General features: G+C 48.8%; 1 protein-coding gene and 1 long non-coding RNA gene across 7 annotated transcripts in view; both read left to right on the top strand.

Moving 5' to 3' along the window:
• The window catches only part of znf609a (zinc finger protein 609a), a 32,094-nt gene extending 13,144 nt beyond the window's left edge, over positions 1-18,950 (top strand). For 2 of the 3 annotated variants that reach the window (XM_082540126.1, XM_082540125.1), the window contains 8 exons: positions 2,519-3,349; positions 8,356-8,584; positions 13,112-13,199; positions 13,620-15,774; positions 15,877-16,249; positions 17,298-17,612; positions 17,863-17,932; positions 18,293-18,950. In XM_082540126.1, the coding sequence (XP_082396252.1) occupies positions 2,639-3,349; positions 8,356-8,584; positions 13,112-13,199; positions 13,620-15,774; positions 15,877-16,249; positions 17,298-17,612; positions 17,863-17,932; positions 18,293-18,302 (3,951 nt within the window). In that variant the 5' untranslated portion in view covers positions 2,519-2,638 and the 3' untranslated portion in view covers positions 18,303-18,950. Of the gene's footprint in view, positions 1-2,518; positions 3,350-8,355; positions 8,585-13,111; positions 13,200-13,619; positions 15,775-15,876; positions 16,250-17,297; positions 17,613-17,862; positions 17,942-18,292 lie in introns of all 3 variants that reach the window. The other variant, XM_082540127.1, reaches the window with a different exon arrangement.
• LOC309710582 overlaps positions 1-20,503 on the top strand; it is a 75,677-nt gene that overhangs the window by 53,186 nt on the left and 1,988 nt on the right. The window contains exon 1 of one of the 4 annotated variants that reach the window (XR_014277752.1): positions 20,050-20,173. The exons of the other annotated variants lie outside the window; for them this stretch is intronic. This is a non-coding gene — a long non-coding RNA (uncharacterized lncRNA). Of the gene's footprint in view, positions 1-20,049; positions 20,174-20,503 lie in introns of those variants that run through there. 4 annotated transcript variants of the gene reach the window in all.

The raw sequence follows: 20,503 nt of genomic DNA, 5'->3' as shown, positions 1-20,503 counted from the left end.
ATGTGACATTTGCAAAATAATCACTTGGTAAAGGTTTGAACTGAGTCATGGATGGAGGAGCGTCTGATGGCTCAGCTTTTGGAGTTTGGCACCGGCCTCAGTCATGGTGTGTTCGGCTCGGTGTTGCTGGTGTGTTTTCTCAGAGCAGTTGAATCATTAGCAGCAGGATTATGTCTACAGCTCCTGTCTGTCCATCTGCCTCCTCGTCTCCTCGGTTAGTGTGCTTCGTAGCACTGCTGCCAGACGGGTTAAAGGTTAACCAGTGTGTACAGTAGAGTCACAGAAGTATGAATCCCAGGAGTTTCTCTAAATGCTGCGGTTAGATTTTGAACTAAACGTGAGCTCCGTTCTGTACGGCCGTCCACAAAAACCTCAGACACATCCATCACTCTGGTTTTTGTTGGGTTCTTATCCTCGTGGATGAGTTTTGAATCAGATCTTTGTGAACTTGTGGAAATCCCAGTCAGGCCTTAATCTGGATGAATTTCACAACGACGTGTTTGTTTTGGTGTTTGGTGGGTGGAAACGCTGCTTTGAAGGGTGGATGTTTCTCTGTTGTGCTCTTGCAGGTGGGGGCAGGTGTGGCGATAATAAGACGAGATTTCCTGAATGCAGGTAGCAGTCACTGTGCCTGCAAAAGGAAGGTTTTATCACAGTGTTTATCAGGAGATACTGTGATGTTCATAGTATGTGGTGGTATTATTATTATTATTATTATTAGAATAAATAACATTTTAATGCCTTCATGGAAAATCTACTGTTGGGCCTTTTTACAAATAATTATTAAGAATAATGAAACACGCGTCACAGAGTCAGGACTGAATCTCATGCGGCTCTGAAACGAACTGCATTTGGACAATTTAGTGTGCAGGTAAAAACACCTGTGAGCAACAGGTGAGACATGCAGTTAAACTCAGAGCATCCTCAGGTGAAGCTCACCTGAGAGAAGCAAGGTGGAGCTCGTCTCGTTCCTCTTCATGATGCTGCACGATTTAAGCAGAAGCTGCTTAAACACTCTGGAGTTCACCTCTTTGCGTCTGTGTGGAGGCTGGTGGTGAGGAGGGGCTTTGATAATTGGACGCTTCATCTCAAGAATCATCTGCACGTTTTGAATGTTCAAATGTGGTTTTCTTTAAATTATTAATTTAAATGATCTGTAAGTTTGGAACACACTGATTTAAAAACAGAAGAGTTCCCATTAACAGTTTTTTGCCTGCAGCTGTTAATTTTTCCTCAATAACTGTATAATAAGATTAACCTTTGTAAAGACTGCTCGCCCTGCAGCATCCTGTAGGATCACTGCAGAAGCTGTTTAACGATCTTTAACCTTTAGAGGCTGCACGCAGGGCGACGGTGCGCAGGCTGCGGTGCAAAAACAAGGCGGAGCAGACCCACAGCTGTGAAGCTGTTTGTACAGTTTGTTTCTTGAACAATGGTGTAATTGGACAGGATGAGTATTAATCAACAGGCTTCAGGAGTACCAGGGAAACAGTCCGCTCTGCTGGACTTATTTTCCTGGGTCGTCTGCAGTGTGCCGCCCTCCTTCCTCCTGCGGGAACGACTTCCTGTTTTCGTAAACGGCGCTGGGACTTGAATAAATCAGCTGCGGCAGCGGTACGGTATCGTGGGCGTTCACGTCACAGACATTTCAGTGAGCGCTTCAGCCCGCCTCCTCTCCACATATGGACTGATCAGACATACGCCTTAATTAGCCTCAGGGTGGAGTTGGTGGGGCTTTAGGATGTTAACATTGCACCGCCTCCTCCCCACATCTGCTCCCGCTGCTTTGCATTGTCAGAAGGTCAGGGGTCAACGAGCTCCTGTCCTGTGATCAGTGGCCTGAAGGAGGCTTTAGAGCAGGAGGTGTGCATGTTCTCCCTCAGCGCACCGTTATCCTGACGAGTAGTCGTCTTTGTGAAGTAACAGAACTGACAGCAAGCAGGAAGTCGCAGCCTGCAGTGGTGCTGAGATGCTCTGTGGACCAAAGATGAACCTGAGACTCCGATCCTGAATAAAACATTTCGTTTTAGTTCATGTTTTCAGCTACATCTCTTCCATGGATATTCTGAAAGTGATCAAACCATTAAGCTTAATTCTTGCACCTTTTTTCCCTCGTTGTGAATCGGGTGCACCTCCTTATTGTGTGATCTTGCTAAGCCGGGGCGTTGTCCTCGCTGTCACTCAGGGCCTTTGTTTCACAACCTCGTGATTCCCACCAACCAGCGAGCGTGCAGACGGGTTCAGGCTTTTTGTGCTGGTGTAAATCGCTGTGAAACCGCAGACAGACTTGACATCTGACGGTTTGGTTTACGACTGAATTTCTTCCTAACATGTGCCTTTGTTCCCCCGCCTGAACAGTAAAACTGGGATGAGCAACTCAAAATGTAAAGTTGTTCTCTTCCTGGCCTTCGATCATAGTCATCAAGTTAAAAATAACTTCTGAACTCTGTCTCAGGAGGCGGGGCTAAGCTAATCTAACCTGCTCTTTTCTGGTTTGTCTCACCTGTCCTTCCTGCAGGAGGCGATGCGGGGAGCCGGGTGGAGGCGTGGGGTCCGGCCCTGAGGAGGCGTCCTGCGGCTGGGAGGAGCGTGGCCCTCCTGCAGCCCTCCTGTGGCGCTCCGGGACGCTCCTACTAAGATGTCCCTCAGCAGCGGCCCTGCAGGCGGGAAAGGTGTGGACTCCAACGCGGTGGACACGTACGACAGCGGTGATGAGTGGGATATCGGTGTTGGCAATCTGATCATTGACCTGGACGCCGACTTAGAGAAGGACAAGCTAGAGATGTCGAGCAGCAAGGAGGGAGGGGGCATGGCGGCCCCTCCCAGCGCCGTGGCAGCTTTACCTGACAATATAAAGTTTGTTAGCCCTGCGTCCGCCACGGCGGGCAAAGAGAGCAAATCCAAATCCAAGCGCAGTAAAAACTCTAAGGAGAGCGTGAAGACGCCGCACTCAGACGGAGCTAAAAAAGAGGTTCAGGGCCGGGTCCCCGGGGACCTGCCGCCCCAGAACGCCAACTCTGCCCCGAGCAAGGGGACGGACAAGTCGAGTAAGCCCTCCCGCATCCTCCCTGTGGTGAAAAAGGACAAGGACGGGGTGTCTGGGAAAAGCAAGAAGGAGAAAATGGAGGCGGGAGCGGCGAACGCTGAGAAAGAGTCCTCGGTGCTGCCGTTAGGAGCACCTCGAGGCGGACCCTTTGAGGGCCAACAGGCCCCCGAGCTCGCTACGGCCGAGCAGCTCGGGAACACGCCGCTGGACTCAGCCAGGATAGGCCAGGTCGTGACGACGGAGCAGGAAGAGGTGGATGGGGGCGACTGCCGAAATCTGAAGAAAGCGATGGGTGGGGAAAAGGTAAGAGGAATAAAGCTGATGCCTGAACAAATGAAAATAATCGTGTCTCCTTGTTGTTGATGGAGCCCACATGCTGCACACTGAACATGATGTATGTGAGCGTCGTTTTCGGCGTGCTCCTCGTGGTCAAAGGATCTAAATGTGCTCGCTTTTAGCTCTGAACAAAGAACCAAAGCAAACCAAGCGCTCATCACTGCCGACCCGGTCGGCCGTGGACAAGCTAAAAGTGGCTCCGTGTGAACCTGAGCTAAATTAAACTTGGTCTAATCTAACCCAGTTTCTGTTTTTAGATAATCCCACTGTTAAAGCTTCTGCACTAAGACCCGTGTCGTCATTAACAAAGGAGTCTTTGGACCTCTCTGTTCTACCGCTGATCATTTCACTGCACTGGCAGGTGTGTTTTTCAGGGCTGATTTCAGGTAAACACACTTCTCCTTCACAGCTAGCTGGACTGTTCGTCAGAGGTTAAACCGACTCTTTTAAGAATAACTTCAGAAAGCTTCAGCTTTGGGGTTTGTGTGGTTCCTTAAAAAGCCTTAAATTCATCCATTTATTGGAGTTAGTGTGGGGAGTAAACTGAGCCTGCTAATTCAAGATTAAACTGCGATTAAAGGTTAAAGTTGCAGTGGATTGAAGTCCTGAGTGAGCTGTTAATTCAAGATTAGATTGTTTAAGTTTCAAAATAGAACAAACGAAACAGACTAAATTGTCAATTCCACTTAGAAACAAAATATTAATTCTAAAAATAAATCTTAGTTTGTTTTACAGAAGAACAGACAAAACTGACTAACTTTTGTCAATATCAAATAAACTGAGAACTAAAAGGAAATTCTCAATCTCTCCTTGTTGTATAGCTGAGCTTTTCAAACAGTTTTAACAGTTACTTTAGTCTGACAAAAGCCGAATGACGAATTAGCGCTTCCAGTCAGAGACTGAGGCTACGTCCACACGTACACGGGTATTTTTGAAAACGGAGATTTTCCGTTTTCGTTTTAAAAAATAATCCCGTCCACACATAAAGGCAGAAATGAAGGAAAACGCTGCTATGAACATGCCAAAGCAGCAGGTGGCGCTAGATTCCTAACCGTGCCGAAATGCTGGCCAATCAGAAGTCTAGAAGCCTCGGTGGGAAAAAGTAAACAAAGCTGGGGCATAGAAGCAGAACCGAGTCGTATGTGTGGAGGGACAGTAACTGTGTGTATATGTAAGCATTTAAACACTGCAGAGAGTAGAATTAACAGTATTGTAGAAATTCATTTCACCGAAACAATAACGTGGCGCACAGTGTGACGCATGCACCAGTTTATTGTATTTCCAGACTTGCTTTCGGCACAATTTACAGTGCACGCTACTCTGTTTTTAGTCAGACTTGAAATAGCCGAAATACCTTCACACTACGGAACTTCTATGGCTCTTCCGTTCGACAATCTCTCCGGCGTTGGAACCATCATCTGTTTTCTCTTCGGTCACGCTCGGTTGAGTTTTCTAGTCGGCACACTCATTTCCTCCATTACCCGCTGGCTGCTTCCCAAACAAACACACGTGTGGCTTGGCACTTGTGCTGTACGTAACAAGTCACGCGACGTGACGCTGCGGCTGTGATTGGTTCGGCTCTGCGCTACTTAATTTGGATTGGCTGACCTTTTTTTTTTTTTTTTTTTTTAGAGGACAAGAGCGGCGAGGTCTATCGCGATAGCTTAATTTCTCTATCGAGTAAAAGTTATATCGCGATACATATCGTTATCGTTCTATCGCCCAGCTCTACCATATACATTTGAAAATTTGTGATAACGATATAACTGACGATATAATTGACACAAGACAAAATACTTTACAACTCCACAACTTTATTAGTGCAAAAAAACACAAACATTCATCCATCTTCTTCCACTTTATCCGGGCCGGGTCGCGGGGGCAGCAGCCTAAGCAGAGAAGCCCACACCTCCCTCTCCCCAGCCACCTCCTCCAGCTTATCCGCAGGAACACCAAGGCGAGATATACAGGGAGTGCAGAATTATTAGGCAAGTTGTATTTTTGAGGAATAATGTTATTATTGAACAACAACCATGTTCTCAATGAACCCAAAACACTCATTAATATCAAAGCTGAATGTTTTTGGAAGTAGTTTTTAGTTTGTTTTTAGTTTTAGCTATTTTAGGGGGATATCTGTGTGTGCAGGTGACTATTACTGTGCAGAATTATTAGGCAACTTAACAAAAAACAAATATATACCCATTTCAATTATTTATTTTTACCAGTGAAACCAATATAACATCTCCACATTCACAAATATACATTTCTGACATTCAAAAACAAAACAAAAACAAATCAGCGACCAATATAGCCACCTTTCTTTGCAAGGACACTCAAAAGCCTGCCATCCATGGATTCTGTCAGTGTTTTGATCTGTTCACCATCAACATTGCGTGCAGCAGCAACCACAGCCTCCCAGACACTGTTCAGAGAGGTGTACTGTTTTCCCTCCTTTAAATCTCACATTTGATGATGGACCACAGGTTCTCAATGGGGTTCAGCTCAGGTGAACAAGGAGGCCATGTCATTAGTTTTTCTGCTTTTATACCCTTTCTTGCCAGCCACGCTGTGGAGTACTTGGACGCGTGTGATGGAGCATTGTCCTGCATGAAAATCATGTTTTTCTTGAAGGATGCAGACTTCTTCCTGTACCACTGCTTGAAGAAGGTGTCTTCCAGAAACTGGCAGTAGGACTGGGAGTTGAGCTTGACTCCATCCTCAACCCGAAAAGGCCTCACAAGCTCATCTTTGATGATACCAGCCCAAACCAGTACTCCACCTCCACCTTGCTGGCGTCTGAGTGGGACTGGAGCTCTCTGCCCTTTACCAATCCAGCCACGGGCCCATCCATCTGGCCCATCAAGACTCACTCTCATTTCATCAGTCCATAAAACCTTAGAAAAACCAGTCTTGAGATGTTTCTTGGCCCAGTCTTGACGTTTCAGCTTGTGTGTCTTGTTCAGTGGTGGTCGTCTTTCAGCCTTTCTTACCTTGGCCATGTCTCTGAGTATTGCACACCTTGTGCTTTTGGGCACTCCAGTGATGTTGCAGCTCTGAAATATGGCCAAACTGGTGGCAAGTGGCATCTTGGCAGCTGCACGCTTGACTTTTCTCAGTTCATGGGCAGTTATTTTGCGCCTTGGTTTTTCCACACGCTTCTTGCGACCCTGTTGACTATTTTGAATGAAACGCTTGATTGTTCGATGATCACGCTTCAGAAGCTTTGCAATTTTGAGACTGCTGCATCCCTCTGCAAGATATCTCACTATTCTTGACTTTTCTGAGCCTGTCAAGTCCTTCTTTTGACCCATTTTGCCAAAGGAAAGGACATTGCCTAATAATTATGCACTCCCTGTAATCTCTCCAGCTTTTGGTCACTACCCACAGCTCGTGGCCATAGGTGAGGGTAGGGACGTAGATCGACCGATAAACTGAGAGCTTCGCTTTTACACTCAGCTCCCTCTTCACCACGACGGACCGGTGCAGCGTCCGCATCACTGCAGCCGCTGCACCAATCCGTCTGTCAACCTTCAGCTCCCTTCTCCCAAAAAAAAACTCCATCAGTGTATTTTCACTTAAACAAGCAGCTGTTTTTTATGTGCATTAAAATTATATAAACATGTAACAGTGCAAATGCAATTCCTTGCTGGCAGTTTAACCAAAAGGCATTTCCAGTGGAAACTGGCCGACATCCTCAGCACAACCATGTAGAATGAATAACGACGGCCCGCTAGCACGCGCTACCAAAAATAGTGCTTTGTTGTGTATCTGACGGATGAAAGCTGAACCAGTTCCAGTGAAGCTGCAGCATTTTTACAAACCAGTTCCGGTTCATCTGTTTCACTCAACGATCCGCTTTCACTCTTCTCGTTCTGCGTCGCCGCCGTGCTTTGTCCGCCATGTGCGTATGAAAACAAAAGCACTGCACATGCGCGTTTTTACCCATATTCTATCGCCATGTTTCATTTTCTTATCGTTGCCCAACGTTACACCGGTGTTACCGTGAGCGGTATGATATGGCGCAGCACTAGTCCAGACCCTAAAGCCTGATTCCTGTTAAACTCAGTTTTATTTGTATGGCTCCAGATCACAACAGCAGACGTCTCAAGGCGGTTTATGCTGTCAGGTGACAAGAAAACAGAGAAACCTTTGAGCAAACGCTCCTCGTCTTCACTCCTCAGGCTAGCGCTTTGTCAACCCACCGGCCAGCGGAGTGGCCCGAGGTTCTGTCGGGTCCCTCGTCAGCCCTCTGCCTCCGTCTGAGATCCAGAGAGAGGCTGATCTGCCTGTGGCCTTGAAAGAAATGTGGCTTGTAATAAATACTGCTCCGGCTGAATGAGGAGGAGCAAGGATGGTCTGTGGCCAATAGTGGAGGTGTAACCCCGCCCCCTGTCATTCTGTCTTTGAGAGCTAGTCTGAGGTTTTCCTGCTCCTCAGCGGTTTTCCCTGCATCCAGGCAGCAGCTCTCATTCTTAAAGAAGAGGACGGTGTGGACCGCCCTCATCGTCGGCTCTCAGCACTGTCAAATTTACCTGAAAACCAACGTGTATGTTCCAGGTGGGTCAAGGTGGGACTTTAAAACCATAATTAAAAACTGCTTCCTCTCAGATGGGGATGGCTCTGTGTTTTGGCAGAGAGACGAAGTAAGGCGTGAAGTTTAAATAGACATTTAACCTGCTGTCAGACAGGAAGTGGAGATGTTCTGCACCAGACTTCATTCACAGAAGCTGCAGTTTTACCTCAGAGAGAGACGGTAGATGTTTGAGTGCCGCCTTGATGGGCAGCCAAGGATTGAAGAAGGTCAAAGGTGCTGTTCCCGTCACGGGGAATAAATGATCTTTATTTCTTTAACGTGATAAGTGGTTCTCTTTGTTTTGGCACCAACTAAACATTAGGTTGGATTTCCTTCCAGCTCTCCTGTGGTTGCACTCACGTGTTTGATTTCTCTCTCGTCTTCTCTGTCCTCCGTCCAGATGGAGTCTCCAGTCTCCACCCCAGCTCCTCCCCCTCTCCACCTCCTCGGCTCCGTCCCCAGCAGCGGCGACATCTCGTCTCCCTGCGAGCAGATCATGGTCCGCACGCGCTCGATCGCCGTGAACACCGTTGACGCGGCGCTGGCGACCGAGCCGGAGTGCCTGGGACCCTGTGAGCCGGGAACCAGCGTGAACCTGGAGGGCATCGTGTGGCAGGAGACGGAGGACGGTGAGAAAAGCGTTATCGCAGTAGATGGCTGCGTAGTTTTATTTTACGTGTGTTTATTTGAAGAACAAAATGAGCGCTCATCAGAGGCACTCGCACTACCCCGGCCTGAACATCGTTTCCCATTCTGCTGAAGAAGAGCCGTGCACACGAACAACGAACCAAACAAGAAGCGAGAGACTCTCGGTTTCTGCAGCAAACCTTTACGAGCTGCGACGGCGAGCGGACACCGCGCTGTCTTCCTGTCAATCCAAATTATTCCAAAAAGAAAGCTTTTCTGCACCTTCACGCCACAAAACTCCCGTTAGATTAGAGAAAAGGTGCTTCATTAATGCTCTGATGTTTCACTGACCTCTCACTGCTGCTGAGCCTCATGCAGCTGCAGTGGTACCAATAACTCAGCCACAAAAATGAAATGATTGTTCCGTCAGTACTTTTTCTTTGCCTTTGGCTGTTGCAGAGAAAAAAACCACCTTCTGATATACTGTAACAAACACATGCATCAGTTTTATCAGCTTGGGTTGAACGTTCATGACTCCACCCCTCTGAGCAGGTGTGATGTGCGTCCAGAGCTGCCGATGCTGAGCCAGTGTGGAGCTCTGTGAAAAGATCAGGTCCAGTTTATTGTCTGGATTACGGCCCTGCTGAACAGTCGTGCATCTCAGTTTTTATTCAGTGACGTCCTGTGAGCGTGTCTGCACGTCCTGTGGACGCCGAATGCAGAGTGGCGTGTAGCTGGAGGAAAACCTGTGTGGAGGTGATAGGCTCGGGCAGGAAGCTGTTCATTAGAAGTGCTCCTGTTAGTGGAAAGCTCTGCTGAAGTACTCAATCTCACTCTTTAATTAGCTCCACTGTCAGCCAATCACTGATGCGGTTCGACCTCAGAAACCCGCCGAGCGTGACGCTGGTATGAAAGCGTTCGACATCTGCGTCCCAGCCGGGGAGGAAAGTCGCATCTAGACGTCTGCTTCCTGCTGCACTCGCAGCTTCCGTGCTTTGATACAGTCACGTCAGCACATCGAAGAAAGGAGCTGTAAGTGTGGGGAGTTACTCTGAGGACTCATTTGTTAAAGTGGAGACCCCAGAGGGGAGGAGCTTAACTCCTATCCCTTCATCCTAATTGTGGGGTCAGAAAACTTTTGGCTTTTTCAAACCAACAAAAAATGATGTTTGTACTTCAATGTGAAGTCTTTTGTTTTGTTTTTTTGTTTGTTTGTTTTTTTAATAACTGCACTAGAGATGGACCGATCCGATATTACGTATCGGTATCGGCCCGATACTGACGTATATTACTGGATCGGATATCGGAGAGAAATAAAAAATGTAATCCGATCCATTAAATATCAAAAAAGCACCTCACAAAACTTGCAACACGGCGTAACTCGGCTCATAACCGTAGCACGTCGCAACAGTGTGGTCACGTGATCGAGCGGCTGTGGCGTGCCCTGTGGTCTGGTTGAGTATTTGTAGCCTCGCTACCAAACCAGCATTTCATCAACCAATATATGGAGCGACTGCCTCTTCTTGCTGCTGCTTCAATCATGAAACTGATCAATGATCAGCTGATCGGCTTTTCTCTCTTCTTTGTTTTTGGCCCACTTTGCACCAGAAAGAGGAAACCAGCGGCTGAACAGCAGCAGCACGTTTAAGCTTAAACTGTTGTTAGAATTTATTTAATATTAGTTTCTACTTGAGGATCTTTTTCTACGTAGCTGACACTGGTAACTGTGCAGGGCCGGATCTAGCAAAGTTTAGCCAGGGGGGCCGATAGGGCATGAACAGGGAAAAGGGGGCACAAAGACATACTTTTCTTTCTTATTCTCATTTAAACTGTCGAGCTTTTAATAAATAATTATCTGACACCCAAAGTTTTAATCTGATGTAAAATGTATAGAAGTCCATTACTGTATATAGTAACTGTTAAGTCTAATATACCCTAGTAAGCTATAGTACTTTTTCCTTTGGGAACCATCTGTGCAGTCTGCAATTTTGTTGAAGAAAGATGTTGAATCTATTTAATATTTCTTGAAAAATAATTGATTTCTGTGCATTTTTTTTCACACTGCATCAAATTAAGGTTGATTACGTCGATTAAGCATCATGAGGTGGAGCGTGAGGGGTGGTTCCCTATTTTTTTTTTATGCTGGGAGTTTGCAACCTTATTAGTTTGGTTGCTTAATATTTCTGCTAAGTACTCTTTAAAATACCAGAATAGGGAGGATGGAGCAGGTTTAAGTTTACTAGATTGATCAGTTTTGCTGAACTATGAAATATTTTGGGTGCAGTGCATTTTTTACATACAGTATAACAGAATAGCTTTAGTGTTGTTTATTTAAACTTGAGTATGAACTTATACAAAATGCAGCAAGATATATTAAAAAAAAAAACAGTTTTATTGATTAAAGAAAACTGTATCAGATTCATATCAGTGTCGGCCGATATCCAAATTTATGATATAAATTTATGATAGTGCTAGCTAAAAACGTAATCTGCATCAGCTGACGAGGAACTGGCTCATAAAAGCACCTGAGGGTGTTACACATCACCAGCATTCATCCGCAGAGAGGCCTCCAGAGTAAGTCCGCAGCCCCAGCTTCTAATGAGCCAATCAGCTGCTTGGATGGTAAAACGGAAAGTCCAGAGCAGCCGAGAGAAGACGGCGACAGGCGCCGAGTGAAAAAGTGAAAGCAATGTGCAGGAAATCCCCCTGTAAGTTTGGCTGAAAGCCAAGGTAAATAAATATGTTTTAAGACGTGATTTAAAAACAGATAAGGAAGGTCCTGTCTAACATGTAAAGGCAACTCATTCCACAGTTTTGGTGCTGCCACAGTGTTGCACAGCAAACGCCCGATCCCCTCTGAGCTCACGATTAGTCCTGGGCTCGCTCAGGAGGAGCTGGTCTGCCCACCTGAGGGGCCGGGAGGGTATGTGTGGATGAAGAGCTCAGAGAGGTACAGAGGGGCAGCATTGGACAGACATTTAAAAACAAATAAAAGCAGCTTAAAATGATCCTAAAATGCACGGGCAGCCAATGAAGTGAATATAAAACTGGGTGATGTGCTCACATCTACGAGTGCCAGTCAAAAGACGTGCAGCAGCATTCTGAGCTAGCTGCAGTCGAAGAACAGAAGATCGACTCACCCCAAAATGAAGAGAATCACAGTAACCCAGCCGAGCGGTTGCAAAGACACGGATTACTGTTTCAAAGTGCCAGCTGCCTCAGATGAAAGAAACTAGACCTTACAACCGACCCGATCTGGCTTTCAAGCTTAAGTTCAGGATTTCGGGGTTTGCAAAGCAACACACGGAACAGCAGCGGAGGAGGTCTGAACACCATTACTTCAGTGTTAGAATCATTAAAACAAAGAAAGTTTAGCGCCAACCACGACTTGACGTCCTCCAGACATGTTCGTAAGCGATTTACAGACGACCCATCTTTCTTTTTAAGAGGAATATGAATCTGGCAGTCATCTGCAGAACAGTGAAACGAGAGTCCGTGTCTCCTAAAAATTGAGCCCAAGGGAGGTAAATAAAGCGAAAGCAGGATAGGGCCCAGAACGGAACCCTGTGGTACTCCATGAGACAGCGGAGCACGGGAGGACTCCGTTTGTTAAGTAAGACCTGAACCATTTCAGAACCTGTTACACCGACACACTGCTCCAAACACGAGATTGAAATTTCATGGTCTACAGTGTCAAATGCAGCAGTTAAATCGAGTAAGATAAGAAGGACACTTTCACCAGAATCGCATGATAAAATATGTCATTAAAATTCTTAAAAGTGCTGATTCAGTGCTATGCATTGCTTTAAAACCAGACTGGAAAATCATCTGAACATTTTGTGCATTCAAAAACGGGATCAATTACATGCTACTTTTTCAAAGCGCAGCTTAGATATTAGATATCAACAGCGTTTGTATCTAGCCCAGGTTTCTTAAGAAGTGGTTGCACAATTGCATCTTTGAAATTCTTTGGAACCACACCTGAAGTAAGGCTGCTTTTTAAAATGGTTAAAATAGTTGAACCTGTGGTAGAAGAAACTTCTTTCAGAAAACGGGGAGGGATGGCATCGTAGGGCGAGTCTACAGGCTTTAGATGATCCACCACCTCCTGTAGCTGAGCAAGAGTAACCGACTCTGTTGAAAGACAGCCGAGCAAACTGGAGGATCAGAGGCGTCAGATGTGGGCAAAGTAATCCGCGCCCTAGCCGAGGCTACCTTCTTTATAAAGAAGTGCAGAAACTTTTCACACATTTCATGTGACGGCTCAAAACTGAGATCAGAAAGAGGGCTTAAACAATATATGTGGTTTCTGATAATTCACCATAATAATGTTTGCAAAGTGTTTCCGCTTTGCTTCTTTTAATGTAAGCTGATATAAGGCCCAGCGCTCTCTTTAATTTTGTAAAGCTGTAAGAAATTCAAAACTCAAGTTGAGTTTAACTGAGCCGAAACACAGTGCTGAAAGAACCTCCGTGCCGAGTAGCTAAAAATGTCTCGTGTTCATGGTTTGCCTGTGTGTTTTTCTGCAGGTATGCTGGTTGTGAACGTCACCTGGAGGAACAAGACGTACGTTGGAACTCTGCTGGACTGCACGCGGCACGACTGGGCGCCGCCGAGGTACAGAAACGACTCAGGCTCACGCCGTTCGGCCGAGATCTCGAGTATAAAACAAGCTCGTTCTTGCTACGCTCAGTCACCACCATGTAAACACGTAGACACGTGTCAGGGACAAACATACAGATGAGCCTGTAGTGAGACACGTGGTCGATACCTGCAGACGTAAACACAGGGAAAGGCTGTAGGTTTCATGCAGGTAAACAAAACAACTTATTATTGCTCATTAATAAGACAAACGTAAGTCTCATCCAATTACTCGATGGAGTAATCAATACTCGATTACTGATAATGGACAGCTGCGGCTCTGTGCGCTGTACGATGGTTTGTTTGAGTCGGCTGCGTGACACCTTTGGTTACCTTTGGTACAGGTGAGGTCAGGTGTGTCTTTCGGCTCGCTGATGTCCACCTCTGTGTTTTTAGGTTCTGCGAGTCTCCCACCAGTGACGTGGAAATGCGGAGCGGCCGCGGTCGAGGTAAGAGGATGCGTCCCAGCAGCAACACGCCGTTGAACGACAACAGCAACTCGTCGGACAATAAAGGCAGCGGCAGCAGTAAGACGCGCGGCGCCACGGCCAACAGCAAAGGGCGGCGTGGGAGTCAGACGGCTGGCTGCGGCGAAGACGCCAAAGCCAGCCCGTCCTCCGCTAAGAGGAAGACAAAGCCCGCCTCAGATATGGACCCCACCTCCAGCTCAGAGGACACCAAAGCGTCAAAGCGCATGAGAACGAACTCGACCGGCGCCGGGACGCCTCTGCCTGGAAGCAAAGCCGATTCACTGCCGCCGCCACAGCTGGACCGGACCTGCCCCTCCCCCGTCCTCATCGACTGCCCCCACCCCAACTGCAACAAGAAGTACAAGCATATCAACGGACTGAAGTACCACCAGGCCCGCGCCCACAACGACCAGGACGTCCGACTGGACCAGGACGGTGACAGCGAGTACGGGGACGACCCCGCCCTCCATCCCGAACCCGCCTCCTGCAACGGCGCCGCCATCTCGCCTGCTCGCTCCACTACACCGAAGGGTCGGGGCTTCGATGCCCCCTCGCCCTCACCAGGCAAGCTGACATCAAAGGTTAAAAAGAAGACGAGCGAGGCTGAGCCTGAGGTGACGGACGGTGGCGAGGAGGGGGCGTGTTTGACTGACGAGGCCAGTAATGACGGCATGGACGACAGGAAGGTCAAGAAAATGACGGCCGGGGGGAAAGCTGAGAAACTGGGACAGAAAGGCTTGAAGCTGACTCGCCCCGCCGGCGCGCCCGGAGTTCCCTCGCCATACTCCCTCCAAGCATCCTCCCCCGCTCTGGGCTCAGTGGTACAGTCCGTACCCAAAAGCCCCCAGCTGAAAAACGTCCAGCCTAAACCCGCGCCCCTCACTGACCCCGCCTCCAGCCCCGCCCATTCCAAGGACAAGAAAAAGAAAGACAAAAAGAAGAGGGACGGCGGAAAGGAAGAGGACAGCCCGAAGGCGATGGGTAAGGCGGGGAGGCCAGAGGAGGGCAAGAGCCCCTACTCTGAGGCGTCAGACGCTTTGCTCAACGGCTCCTCGGAAGCTCAGCAGAGCCGGCTCGCCAGCATCAAAGCCGAAGCCGACAAGGTGTACAGTTTCTCCGACAACGCACCCAGCCCGTCCATCGGCGTGGCCAGCAGGATGGAGGCCGGCCTGGCGCCCACGCTTCACATGACCCAGAACGGAGCCGACAACGCATCGGTCAAGACCGGTAGCCCCGCCTACTCTGACATCTCTGATGCTGGGGAGGACGGCGAGGGTAAGGCAGAGGGGGTAAAGGTCAAGCCAGAGCCTGACCAGGGACCTCGTGAGAGCGCCAAGAAGGCGCTGTTTCCCCCTCAGGCGTCCAGTAAAGATTCGCCGTACTACCCCAGCTACGACGCCTACTACTCCCCCACCTATGCCAACCCCAGCCCGGGACCAGCGCCTGCAGCACCACCTCATGGTGAGATAGCACAAGTGAAAGTGAAGAAAGAGGAGGAGCTTGAGGTGGGAGAGGAGGGAAAACTGAAGGAGGAGCCTCAGGAGGAGAGAAAGGTGGAGCCAGGGCCTCCGCAGCCATCAGTCATCCAGCAGCGCTCCAACATGTACGCCCAGCCGCTCTATTACAACCAGTACTACGTCCCTCCCTACTCCTACTCCCACGAGCAGGCCTACCACGCCCACCTCTTGGCCTCCAACCCTGCCTACCGTCAACACTTCGAGGAGCAGCGACAGCGCCACGCTGACAAGAAGGCGGAGAGCAAAGAGCGCGAGGCTTCCGTGAAAGAAGAGTGGAAGCAGAAGGCATCGGTACCGCCCACTCTGTCAAGGGCGCCCAGCCTCACGGATCTGGGCGCCAGGGGAGGCGTGAACCCAGCGAAGCCCAAAGAGCCCGCCACGGCTTCGGAACAGGCCAAGTCGGTCATCATGGCGAAGGGAGAGGACTCCAAGGCGCCCGCCGCCCAGCCCGAGGGTTTGAAGATCAAGCTGAGTGAAGGAGGGCATCACGGGAAAGAAGAGCCAAAGTCAGGGGCAGAGCCGGGCCGAGCAGCGAGCGTCGAAGCTGCCATGTGGTACAGACAGGTACAGGTGTCCTCCCTCTGTCACGGCACGTTCCACCTCGCTTGTGTTTTAAGATTGATTGAGGTTAGTTTGATGCTGATGAAGGTTTCTCCCTCTCTGCAGGAGCCCGACTCACGTCTGTGGTCCTACGTCTACCCCAGCAAATACTCGGAGGCTCCCAAACTTCAGGAGGACGACAGGTGGAAGGAGGAGCGGGACAGGAAGGTGAAGGAAGAGAGGCCGCGGCCCAAGGAGAGCCTCCAGAAAGACGAGGCGGCGAAGGAGGTGGCGGAGGGTAGGACGCAGCTGCCCCCCGAGGAGCTCCGCGGGGGCGGGAAGGAGGCGCGCCCGCCTCACATGCAATTCCCCTCGCCGCTGGCCCAGCATCAGGGCTACGTGCCCTACATGCACGGACCGTACGCCTACAGCCAGGGCTACGAGCCGAGCCACCCCGGGTACAGAGGCATGCCCTCGGTCATGATGCAGAATTACCCAGGTGAGAAACTCAAACACGACATAAAGCAGGCGCAGCACAAAGAGAGCGCGAGGGCGGCGAGGGCTGGGGAGTGAAAACCAGCGAGGAGTTAAATTAAAAGCCACGTTTCTTTGTGGCGTCCGAGGGACGAGCGAGTGCCAGCTGTTGGTTTTGGTTTCTGTTTAGGCTCGCCGGTAAACCTGCCGACTGTTCACGGTGATACGGCTTCAGGAAGCTGAACTTCAACATGCAACTTCCTCTAAAATCCACCAATTTTCACTTTTTTCCACATTTCTGTGTAAACAAATGAGATCAGGCTGTTTTAGACCAGCCGACGCTTCAAATCTACTTCTGCTCATTTTCATTCACGTTATTAATATAAAATTAGACGAATGCGACGCACGGCCCCGGATGATCAGACTTTCACTGGCCCCCGAAAGAAAGCGCGGTAGAGGAGTCGATGCTGAGAGCTCGACCGAACTCTGACAGGTTTAAAGATCTTTAAGCTATCTCGCCACTGCACGTGTAATCCTGGCTACGGTGGCCACTGTGGGACAAACATGCTGGTCAACAAAGACGCATCAAAGTCACTGTTACTGTTGCTTGCCTCACACTGTAAGTGGCCTTGTGGAAACGGTTGTGGCGCTTTAGACTGAGGTGAGAAGGAATAGGATGAGATTTTGTTAAGGTGGCGTTGTCTCGTTCCTTCCTGTCATGTGTTTGGTGAAGGATAAAACACGTGTTTCATATCTGCAGTCTGAAGATGCAGGCATGGATTTAAACGCCTGCGATTTCTCTTCTCCTCTGCCTTTGGCGTCATGCATTTGTGGGCGGTCTCTAGCCACATACATAAAATGTGATGTTTGGATCCATCTCAGCCATTGTGTTCAAAGCTGGTGGGGGAAACATCCTGAGTTTGTTGGAGAACACAGTTACACACTAATCACCACTGAAAAATGGCGTACTGACCTTTAGAGCTGCTGCCGCCACGTCATCATGCCGAACCTATGTTTGAACCTTTATGTTCAAACATAAACATCATGTTGTTTGTTCATGTTTGTCCTTCCAGGCTCGTACCTGCCAGCCAGTTACTACGCCTCCTCATACGGCGGGAAGGTGGGGGCGGGCGAGGACGGCGAGAAGCCCTCCAGGTCAAGTCCGTCTGTGAAGCCGTCCAGCGAGGCCAAAGCTCTGGACCTGCTGCAGCTGCACGCCAGCCAGTACAAAAGCAAGTCGCCGTCCATCCAGGACAGCAAGACGCCACATGACCGAGAGCGGGAGAGAGAAAGGGAGGGCGACCGGCCACGCTCCTCGCCCTCGCAGCGCATCATGCAGTCCCATCACCACCTGGGATACCCTCTGTACGACCTGTCTTACCCCTCAGGTGAGCCTCGCCTGCTGCCTTTAGATCCTCTTTAGCTCAGGTGTTGGAGGACAACCTGCTCAGTTTAGTGACCAGCCACACAGCCATGGTGAAGCTGACCTCCCATGATTCATAGCTGGAAAGGGATCCTCTGAGCCCGCCCACCTCACCCCTCTGAGCCCGCCCACCTCACCCCTCTGAGCCTGCAGCTGCTTTTAATGAGAGGCGTGTGCGAGTCTGTTTCAGTTATGACATCCTGTCTTTGTTTCAGGCCTCTCGTCCTCCGCCATCGTCGCCAGTCAGCAAGCGTCCGCCCAGTCCATGTACCCGCCCGCACGGAGGTGAGAACGGTAAGAAACACACACACACACACACACACACACACACACACACACAGACACACACAGACACACACACACACAGCAGTTATGTGTGAGTGCTGCGCAGGTGCTCATCACATCCATGAACATGCTGGGACTTCTGTGCCGCTCCTCTCCACCTGTACACCTGTACCTGCCCTGCTTCAGGCGTCTCAGTGCAGCAGCTCCACCTACTGGTCAGATCAGTGAATCTCAGTATAAAAAAACAGTTACTGAACAGGACATCAGCCTCCTCATCATCATCACCTTCTTCTTCGTTTTAATTTCAAACCATTCCCTGGTAAAATCTTCTGACCCGTGATCTCCTCTCACTTTCTACAGGCACACCTGATTGGCCAGCCTCTACGCCTCTCCGAGTCATGTGACTGGATCACGTGAAGAAGTGTTTCTGTTTCCGTGACATCAGTTCAGTGGTGTTCTGTGTGTGTTTGATATCTCTGCCTGGACGTCCAGCCAACTGCTCCGACCCTCGCCGGACCGGATCCTGGTCCCGTTGGGTTCTGCTGGTTCTGGGCGGTCCCGTTGGCCAGCAGGTGCTGCTGGGATGCAGAGCTCACAGTGACGTACCTGCAGGGACGACTGGGTGACCTCTGACCTCTTTCAGAAGGACGGGCTCAGCTCCGGGTGACATCACACCGTTACCTGGATGCGTCTCAGCTTCACGTGAAATAAAGAGAACACTGGATGAAGGAGGGCCGGCCAATCAGAGGGCAGTATTCGGACTGCTTCCTTGTACTGACTGAGTGACAGGCTCCTCCTCCTCAGTGTGTAGCTGTAAACATGCTCTGTGTGTGTGTGTGTGTGTGTGTGTGTGTGTGTGTGTGTGTGTGTGTGTAAATACTGTACAGAGGAATTATTTTAAAGAGCTGTTGGATGATGTTGGATTTCCTACTCTTCTTTTTGTCTGGTAGTCTCTGCCTCTGTTTTTCTACTGTTGTTGATCTGATATTAAACCTGTAGCTGGTGGAGCAGCGCTCGAGCTCAGTGTCCTCATTTATTCCCTGAAAACACCACAGAGAAGCTGATGTTGTGAAACGTCTTCAGGTCCTGGGATGATGGGAGGCAGGAGGGATCCGCTCAGATCAAAGGGTTCTTCTTCTTTCAAAACAAAAAGCTTGCAGACTCTGGTTTCATTGTGTAGAATAAAATATTTCCTGGTTTAAAAACGTAAAACAAATGGAGAAATGTGCTTTTGGATGTGGATCCATCAATGCCTTCTAACGCACCACCCCCCCTTCTCCTTCTGCCAGCAGCAGCACAGTTTCACCCTGAGCAGCGGTTCATTGATGACCCCATCTCATCCTGTATTTTGCTCACGCTGACGTGGCCTTGCTGCATTGCTGACACGGTCTGATGTTTCACTGCTGTTTCCCAGCAAGGCTTCAGTTTGTCTTCTGTTGGATCATTTTACCTGTATGATGATGTTGATACAGTTTCACCTGAGAGTTGCAGCTGTAATCTCAGCTGATGAAATCTCTGCTGTTAGCGTGTTTTTGTTTTCTCCATGATGCTAACCACTCTTGTAAGAAAAGGGGAGGGGCTTGGAGAATTTCAGACACATCTCTTCTTTACTCAGAACTTTCTGTCAAACTAACTTCATTCAACAACTTGTAAAAATCATTTTGCAGTATAAGTGTTGTGCTGTCTCTGGTCTCCAGAGCCGTCCTCACAGCAGACACCGTGAGGTCACTAATGGTTGTGACGGTGCCGGAGACTTCAGGTGTCTGTAAACTGCAGAATGAGAGCCAACGACGTCCAAATGTACCAACAGGAAAACGCAAAACTAGATGTGACAGCTGTGCGTATCATAACCAACAAGATTCCAACATTATTAATGCTAAGAACAAGCCTGCGGTTAGCATGACAGGAAGTCGAGATGATGAAGATAGTCCAGCCTTCAAACTAAGACGCGTGTTGTATAAAAGTCTTTCTACAGAGTAAAGGACGGTTTGAGGTTCCTGCTGGCACCATGCGCTGTCTGCACAAGCTTCTTCTTTGTCTTCCACCATGTCTGCGAGACATCAAATATACCTGATTTATCTTAATGCTGTAAACGCCACACTGACTTTAACTTTGCAACAGGAATCTTTCATGGAGAACAAGCGGCGCAGAGCTCGATGGCGTCAGTGCAGGATAACGAGGGTCGACATGTCTGTGGAGGTTTTCTCCTCACTGAAGACTTTGTGCTCACTAGTGCAACTCGTGAGTTTGATTTCCTGTTCATCGAGTTTATACAAAAACATTTTCAAACTTAGAGTGATCTGATGAATAAATACAGGTTATTGACGAGGCAGGTGTTATTTTAAAGGATAATAAAAGATGATTAACTTTAACATCATCAAATATTAATGACCTTTGGAATATGTAACAACAAACCTCTGACAGCCGTTAGATACAGCACTGCTGACCAGAGATGGGCAGTAACGCGTTACTGTAATCTGATTACTTTTTTCAAGTAACGAGTAAAGTAAGGGATTACTATTGCAAAAACGGTAATTAGATTACCGTTACTTTCCCGTAGGAACGCTGCGT

This window comes from Aulonocara stuartgranti (assembly GCF_965226115.1).
Source record: "Aulonocara stuartgranti genome assembly, chromosome: 7".
Lineage (NCBI taxonomy): Eukaryota > Metazoa > Chordata > Actinopteri > Cichliformes > Cichlidae > Aulonocara > Aulonocara stuartgranti.
The sequence above is the reverse complement of the archived record's forward strand: the minus strand, read 5'-3'. Positions and strand labels throughout refer to the sequence as shown.